The following is an 8833-nucleotide window of genomic DNA, read 5'->3' as shown; positions in this document are numbered from 1 at the left end:
CTAAGTCTTGCATCTCCTTTGGGGTATAATCGCTTTTTCTATTAGCTGTACTTGGAAAACACCTCAGGAAGCCTATAAAGTAATACAAAACTGGATATTGTTAAAAGCTATGAGTGGAGATGTAAAAAATCTATTCTTGTAGTAATATGTCCTCTGTATTGGCGGGAAGGAGAAGATTTCCATAAGTATTGGGAAGTTCATGAAGGCCTAGATAGATATTATGATATTTTCAGATAATGACTTTGCCTTGGAATGGGAGTTGTATATATTTTTTTCTTAAATTCTTTTATTGGTACAATTTAGGTATACAACACATTTACATTTCACATTGGGAATTGTACCTTTACATGATGCATCTTGGTTCTTATTTTATCCCCTTTCCTACACCCCCCTTCACCCCCTCCACCCTTCCCTATTTACAAAGACTTTATTTCCAGTTTTTCCATTTCTCATCATTTTTCCTTTCCCTTCTTTCCTTTCCCCTGCCCCTCCCACTACCCCTACCCCTATAGACCTTTTCTTCCTATTTTTGCATTATCTATTATTCATTCTAATCATAGGTACATTTTAGGTATACAATATAATGACATTCATCATTGGAAATTTGCACCTTTACATAGTCTCTCTTGGTTCTTATTTTTCACCCTTACCCAGCCCTCCCTTCAACCCCTCAATCCCTCCCTATTTACAAAGATTTTGTTCCTATTTTTCCATTTTCTCATATTAATCTCATTCCCTTCTTTCCTTTCCCCTAGCCCTCCCACTTCCTTCCCCTTTGACTCTTTTTTTCCAATTCCACATTACCTATTATAAATTTAGTCCTTATTTACACTTTCAGTTTCTTACACCAGAGAAACTATTTGGTATTTACACGTGTGCCCTGTTTATTTCACTTAAGAGTATCGCCTCAATGTGCATCCATTTAGCTATAAATGTCTCTAATAGAAATGCTGAACCAATTGGAACAGAGGTTTGGTAGAACTCTTGAAGACATTGGTGTAGGAAAAGATTTTATGAACAAAACCTCAGTTGCCTGTGAACTAGAACAAACAATCAACAAGTGGGATCTCTTCTTATTAAAAAGCTTCTGCACAGCAAGAGAAACCAACAGCAATGTGAAGAGACAACCCACAATGTGGGAAAAAATCTTCACCTGGTGTTCCTGAGACAAAGGCCTACTATCTCAAATCTATAAAGAACTTAAAAAGATCAGACCTCCCAAATTTAAAGACGCAATCCAAAAACGGGCATCTGAAATGAACAGACATTTCTCAGACAAAGAAGTAGAAATAGCAAATAAATACATGAAAAAATGTTCAACATCACTGGTCATTCGAGAGATGCAAATGAAAACAACACTGAGATTCCACCTCACTCCACAAAGAATGGCTGCTATCAAGAAATCAACCAGTAACAAATGCTGGCAGGTCTGTGGGGAAAGAGGAGCCCTGCTCCACCGGTGGTGGGATTGTAGACTGGTGCAACCACTGTGGAAATCAGTATGGAGACACTTCAAAGAACTAGGACTGGAAGTCCCATTTGACCCCGCTATTCCTCTGCTGGATATCTTCCCCAAAGAATTAAAAGAATCATACCACAGTAACATATGTGCACCCATGTTCATAGCAGCATAGTTTGTAATAGCTAAAACTTGGAAACAGCCCAAATGCCCATCAACTGGAGACTGGATAAAGAAAATGTTTTTTTTTATAAAATGGAGTACCACTCAGCCATAAAAAGGGAGTTGCATATTTATTCTTTGGAGTTTGATTATGTTTGCAGTTAGGTACTGGACCCAGTCTCCATTTTTCTGACTTTTTATTGCAGAAAACTAGAGCCTCTTTATGTGCTTTCAAGGAATAGCTGGGTGAGGTGGTACATAGCTATAATCTCAGCACTGGAGAGGCTGGAGCAGAAGGATCACTGCAAGTTGAAGGCCAGCCTGGGCTAGATAGCGAGTTCAAGGTCCACCTGAACTACATAGTGAGACTCTGACTCAAAAAGCAAAATAAAACAAAAAGGAAAACACAAACAAAACAAAATAATAAAAACCAAATAAGTGTTTCCAAAAAGATCATTTAGTGGTCATATTTGGCTTTTTTGCTTAATTGCTAGCTACCATTGTCAAGAACACTCATAGAAAGAAAGTGCTGTTTAATTCCACTTTCTGTAGTGGACTGAATAAAGCCTTCCCTTCGATCAGTAGAATATATTAGTATACCACTAGCAAAAGGTTTCACACTTGCCCTGCCACTCTGTACCCACAACTCACTGTTTTGAATTTTACAGCAAAAATGAGTTGCTAATTGTGAGTCTCTAGCATGTCATTTAACTCAAAAAGTCATTCAAGCAGCTGCTTCTTGAGCCACAATTGTACTGACTGCTGGAGGTCATGGTTTTCTGAGAACAGATGCTGAGGTGGAGGCTGGTGCTCACAGGCTTACAGAGGAGTGACTTTATGAAGAGGAAGAAATAATCATGTTTAGATAAGAAAATGACAGCAATACCATCTAAATAACCATCTACAGTGCACACATGGAACAGTCTAAAGCTAGGATGAATAGTCAATTTTGAGTCATAAATTAAGTCATAAATTTCCCATATGGATGAAATAATGAATTAAGATTAAACCAATAAGGAAGTGTTGACTGTGGTTCCTGACTTCAGCCATGAAATCCCTATAAGACATGCTGGGAGCAGAAGGTTTCCTGCCAGAAGCACTCCATAAAACAGAAGAAATAGCCAATTATACCCAATGATGAATTTGGGCAGTGCAGCATTTTACTGTAAAAATTTCAACTTTCACATAATAGAAACTCTACCATAATATTTGTAGGCTGAGGAAATATTTCATGGAGAAGGTAAATATTAAAATAATGATCCATAAATTTATACATTACTACAATTAACAGCAACTATGCACACTTGAAGAACATTATGCACTTACAAATATTTCTCTGTCATAAGACATATTCATTATTTAATATGCAACTACATCTGGAAGAAATTGATAGTTCCCATTCCAGGGACTGAAAACTCATAAACTAGATGTTTAGGCCTGGCTTCTGCTATATTCATCTTCCAGCTCTGGAATTCAATAAACATAAAATGAATAGGGCCCTCAGTTATCTTTGTTTTGATTCATATATGAACATCACACAAAGGTGTTTTCATAATGTCATAAAAGAATCAGTAGTATTAAGTGGTGTATGTATTCTTATCTTGAAATGAGCAGTATATGAAATCTGCACAGTACTTAATGCATTACTTGATATTTCAAACAGAGTTATAATTTTGAAAATAACATACTGACATTTCATTATGACTTTAGTTATAACTTAAAGAGATTAGTAGATTTGTTACCTGATTAAATCTTGCTAGGAGAATAAAATGTAATTTTATAATTCATATTTATTTTTACAAATGTCATGTCTCAAAGTTCAAACTGAAATCATTATAAATTTATTTTCTAAAATGTTTCTTGAAAAAATTTACAAGGAGAAAAATAACAAAAATCAAGTAATAATACACCAAATATAATGAGAGCTATGAATAACATTCCTGATTGCTGAGCAGAAATAATTTATGTGGTATTAGTGAATGTTAGCTATATGATTCAGTTTAATCAGCTTATGTGAGATTTTCACAGCCTTCTGACATAAGTGATGTTCTTATGAAATTCACTTTGGATTTCACTACTTTAATACAAAGAAAGCTGTGAGGCATTCAATAATCTCAACCAAATACATGGACTCTCACACTGATGGAGAATGTGAAGAGGTATGCAGCTGTCAAAGCACATTTATAAGTCAGTCTGTAATACTGCTAAAGCTGTGATGATATATGAAATAAATCTTATATATTATTCTATTTGAAATCTTAAGAAAATGATTTCCCTTATGCGTTATGCAATTTTACAGCAACAGAACTGTAGACACGTTCAGAAATGACAAATATTCTTTGAGTCAAAGGTCATAACATTTCAAATGGGGTTCTTCTGAGCAATTTATTGAATAGATTGCTAAAAATATCGCATGACATTTTGTGTGGTGTGTAGCTGTTCTTGGGATTTAGAATTATATAATAAGCATATGATCACATTTGCAATGTGTAGCATCATTGACAATTTACTCTCCTTTCTAAAAGGAAATAATGCCTGCTTCCCAAGTCCAAATTATAACCCCTTCACGTGGATGTTTTTCTTGGTTTCATGTCCAAACTACACATATGAGGTATGCTATTCATGTATATAAATAGTTTTAAGTACTTGATTACATACTAAATACATTGTATGTGTTTTCCTGTATTATAAAATAGTATATGTGATAAAATATATCTATTTATTTATTATCGATAGATATAAGTGCAGAGCTATACATTCTATTCAAGTTACAGGGATAGTAAAGTAGCACAATTTTCTTTGAAACTAAAGAAATACATGAGCATAAACGCATTTATATTTAAGAAAGATTTTTTTCAATCATTATATAAAACATTTTGAAAGTTTTCAGAAATTTTATTTTTCAATCTTTAAAATGGTATTCTCTGTTCACTTATGAATATCATATTATTTTATGGAAGTTAAATGACTGTTGAATGTAAAAATTAAATTATCATTTTTTGAAAGTTTATTTCTACTTATATCTTTTCTCATGTTTTAATATCTATCTAATGTCACAAGTGAAATAATTACTGGAATATTTGTTTATTTTTGTTTCAATATAATAGATTGGATCATGGATTAGTTTCACGATCATGACACAAACACTGCCAGGTAAGGCCTATGTTTATGACATTTACTCAAAGTGAGCAGAACTCCAAGCACAGCAGAGGGACTGATTTCTGAGAATAAGTTACTCTACTACTAAGGCGCAAGGATTTTATGGTTTTATTTTGATTCTGATTTTTAGCAGTATTAAAAATATTGAAGTATCATTTCTATTTAACTCTACATAATTTCTGCTTGATCCAAACAAGGATACTTAATTTAAATGCAATTATTAAGCAATAAGATTTTGTTAAATGGAAGTAGTAGCAATTATGCATTTCACATGAATCTCTCTCCTGTACAAGTGTGCAGGCATATGTATATGTTTTATTAATTATCCAGGAGAACCTGCAAAAGTAGACCTGGGGAGCCTGAGTTTTTAGTCTTGAATACTGGGCCTTTTAATGCATAATAGAAAGCTGAATTACATGAGCTCTCCGTATTAAGAGGTATACATGTTATATTCATTTCATCTATTTGTTGTTCTATTGTATAACAATTTTGGATTATAATTAATGTGGCTTATATATGTATGCATTCATAAGTATAAAGGGATATTACATATATGTGGAAAATATTGAAATAGTTCAAAAGAGTGAAAAATTCATTTTTGAAAGCATTTTATGGTAACATTTTTTGAAAAATGAACATTACTAAGTGTTTTTATATTTATTCTTCCATATAATAAATATTGATTGAACATATGCTAGGCCATAAGTATTGGAAAACTGATGAGAACTTAGACAACACTTGAAAAATATTTTAAAGTTTAGATATAGAGTGTGCCATCTTCTAATATATCTTGCATCCATCATAGGAATAAAAAAAGATAATTATTTCTTTTTTTTCTAGTTGGGATTTTTACACTTCTGATGAGTATCCAGATGTCTTTATGGGCAAACAAGAAACATAAATATTATCTGAAGAAATTCAACTCATGTATGCATAGGAAATCAGCAATAATTCCATTTTTGTTGTAAAAAATAAGTATTCCAATATCAAGAAAGGCAATATATAAATTCAATACATCAAACTTATTTAAGGACAATTAACTAATGCTCTATTAATTTATGAACAATAATATTTTTATTATTAAAATATGAACTTTCAGAATTTGTCCAAATTTACAGTGATGAAAATTAAGCAATGAAAAGTAAAAATGATAAATAGAGAGTATGCCAAAAAAAATGTATACATACTTCAGCAGTTTGCTGTACTAATAAATGTCTGGAAGCTAATGAAAACCACTTTAAGCAATTCTTGTAATTGTAGAGGCCAAGGGTAACTTGAATTAACCTCATGATGTTTCAGTAAATTTAGTATTAAAATATTTGTATAAAGTTTTCTTTTCCAAATATTTACATTTTTCTTTTTTGGTACCGGGGATCAAACTCTGGTCCTTGCGCTTGCGCAGCCAGGTGGTGAAACCACTGAACTAAATCTCCAGCCCCCAAATATATACAGTTTTAGCAGATTGTATAATTAATGAAATGTAACAATATATTTCTGAGATTGATGGTTGAAACATTTTTATTTCATTAATATTTTATGAACGATATTTCATGAACATTAGTTTTCATAGGGCAATTAAAATATAAATTATAAAATAAACATTTTTAATATTTAAATTTTATAATTATTTCAATAGCAATTTACCTTTTTATTGTTTAATATGTTACTGTGTCACATCATATTATCTCAATTTCTTGTAAAAATTTTACTAAAAAATAAAATTTTCATAAATATCCAGGTATCTTATTTATTTATATATAAAGTGTATGCTTTTATTCTGAATTTATCACAATAAAATATTTTTTAGACATTTGTGATGGCTATTCTTTGCTGTAAACATGATTGAATTGGGAAGCACCTAGGAATTTGAAAAGCAGAATTCTAGGTGTCTGTGAATTTGTTTCCAGAGAGACTGCATGAGGGACAGCAAATTGAGGTGGAGACACCCTGGAGCACAGAGTAGGTCCCAAATCGAACAAAAAAGAAAAAGGAAACCCATCAGTACAGATTTTCTCACAATGTTACTTTTTTTTTGGCTACCATGAGGCAAGCAGCTTTCCTCTTCTGTATCATTTGGTCACAATGTTTCTCTCTCCCAGAAGTCTAAACACAAGGGAGGCAACAAACCATGGACTGAAACCTCTGAAACCATAAGGTGAAATGAACTTTTCTCCTTTAAGTTGTTTTCCTCAGGTGTATTGTCAGAGCAGTGTAAACCTAAAATATTATTTCTTTCATCTTTTTCAGTATATATTTTGGAACACATATTTAAAAATGTTCATTTATATTTTATAGATATATTTATATAAATATGCATATCTTTAAAATATACATATATAATTCAAATGGATTGAATAGCAAAAAAAAACTTCATTGGTGATATTTGGACATAGAGAATAGAAGGATTCTGGTTTTAATTTTATGTTGTTTATGCCTGTATTCTCTTAAACTTGTGTATTTGTGTCTGTGTGTGAGTGAATAGTATATGTGAGCATGAATATATATTTATTAGAAATGACTGATATTCTGAAAATTAAACTACATATTTGTTAAAGTATTTAAAATAAATTGTTTCTTCATTTGTAATTTGTGATTCTTTACATTGACTAGTTTTTAGAGCCTTTCTAAATCTCAGATTATATATATAATAAGATATACACATAATGTAGCTATATAATCAACTATCATAAATAAAATTTCATTGAAACGCTAATACTAATTTTGTTTTTGTACCTGAATCCTAACTATTAACAGAGAAATTTGCATAATTATTTACAATGAAGAGATCTGACAAAGAAACTGTGGGAAATGTCTGTCATCCATGTATATGATAGATAGATATACATTTTTTCAAATTCTCTTTCATATTTGTCCCATAATAATAATTTCCTTGAGATTGGTAGATATACATTATTTTATGAATATTTTAATTAGGAGGGATTTTTTAAAAGTCTATTTTTCATTTTTATTTCCTGGTGGTGTCACAGCTATAGGTATCACACAAGGAGAGCTTGATAGACTTATGTTACATTATCTTTGTATTGATATTAATGTTACAAGTATGTTCTCGGCCCCCAAACATATATTTTTTCAGAGTTTAAGAGTTAGTTTTCATTAACTTCCAGATTTGCTACATTTTGGTACATACACACATATGGATATATTAATGTGAATATATAAGTCCTGTGATGCTTTATTTCTTATACATTTCCTCTTGATCAAGCTCTTTCTAAACAAGGTTATTATCACCCAACATTTTTCTCCAGTTGTCTTCGAATTCTGCATTTTATACACATCTGTAGTTATGGTTTAAAAACTAGGACGGTGTGTAGATTTTTATGTGCTTATGCTTTCTTAATAAATCTGTATCTTTAGTTATTCTAAAATATAAAATAAAATTGACTAAAACTTTCTAACAGTATGTTGTAAGAATCATGTGAATAACATGTTTGCATTGCAAGTGAACAAGTTATATATTGCTTCTAATACAAAGCAAATATTTATGAAGAGCTCACATATTCACTTACATCTTCCACTGAGACATACCTAGATAAATTAACTTTAGTTCATGACTTCTGAAGCTGCATTCAATACTACATAGATTAGTTATAGGTTTCTCAACTATGATTACATCTCTGTGTGTTTGATTTTAGGGAGGAAGGTGATTACTAGACATAGTTCAGAAAATTGAGTATTTGAGTATATATAAAGTAAAAGCCAAATGTATTTATTCAATGGTATATATGAGAACTTGATATTATTCATAGAAAGAAAAGAAAATATTGTTGTTAATTTAAGTATATATTCATCAGATAAATCAACAATGAAATTTTTATTATGGTCTTCATGGCTGATGACAGGCAATAGTCTTCAAGAGACACACAGAAATGAACACCAAGAAATTCAGGTACTCAGAAATGGAGGCAAGTAGAGAACCAAATGCACCTTGAAAGAGAGGCCTGTAAGATAAATTCCAGTATCAGGTGTAATTGGAAAAAGCAACAAGGCTGTCTCTCCATCCTGGTACTACTTGTACCCCAAATCTTGTGAACA

The 8833-nt window shown here is 31.5% G+C and overlaps 1 protein-coding gene across 2 annotated transcripts in view; it reads left to right on the top strand.

The window, feature by feature from the left end:
- The window catches only part of Tecrl (trans-2,3-enoyl-CoA reductase like), a 106637-nt gene extending 99231 nt beyond the window's left edge, over positions 1 to 7406 (top strand). Inside the window, exons 9-11 of one of the 2 annotated variants that reach the window (XM_004849667.4) lie at positions 4147 to 4232; positions 4729 to 4774; positions 5621 to 7406. In XM_004849667.4, the coding sequence (XP_004849724.1) occupies positions 4147 to 4232; positions 4729 to 4759 (117 nt within the window). In that variant the 3' untranslated portion in view covers positions 4760 to 4774; positions 5621 to 7406. The remainder of the gene's footprint in view (positions 1 to 4146; positions 4233 to 4728; positions 4775 to 5620) is intronic. The other variant, XM_004849666.3, reaches the window with a different exon arrangement.
- The last annotated feature ends 1427 nt before the right edge of the window (positions 7407 to 8833 follow it).

This window comes from Heterocephalus glaber, unplaced genomic scaffold (assembly GCF_053883595.1).
Source record: "Heterocephalus glaber isolate CG9 unplaced genomic scaffold, H.glaber_assembly_v1.0 deba00001509, whole genome shotgun sequence".
NCBI classification, from domain to species: domain Eukaryota; kingdom Metazoa; phylum Chordata; class Mammalia; order Rodentia; family Bathyergidae; genus Heterocephalus; species Heterocephalus glaber.
The sequence above is the reverse complement of the archived record's forward strand: the minus strand, read 5'-3'. Positions and strand labels throughout refer to the sequence as shown.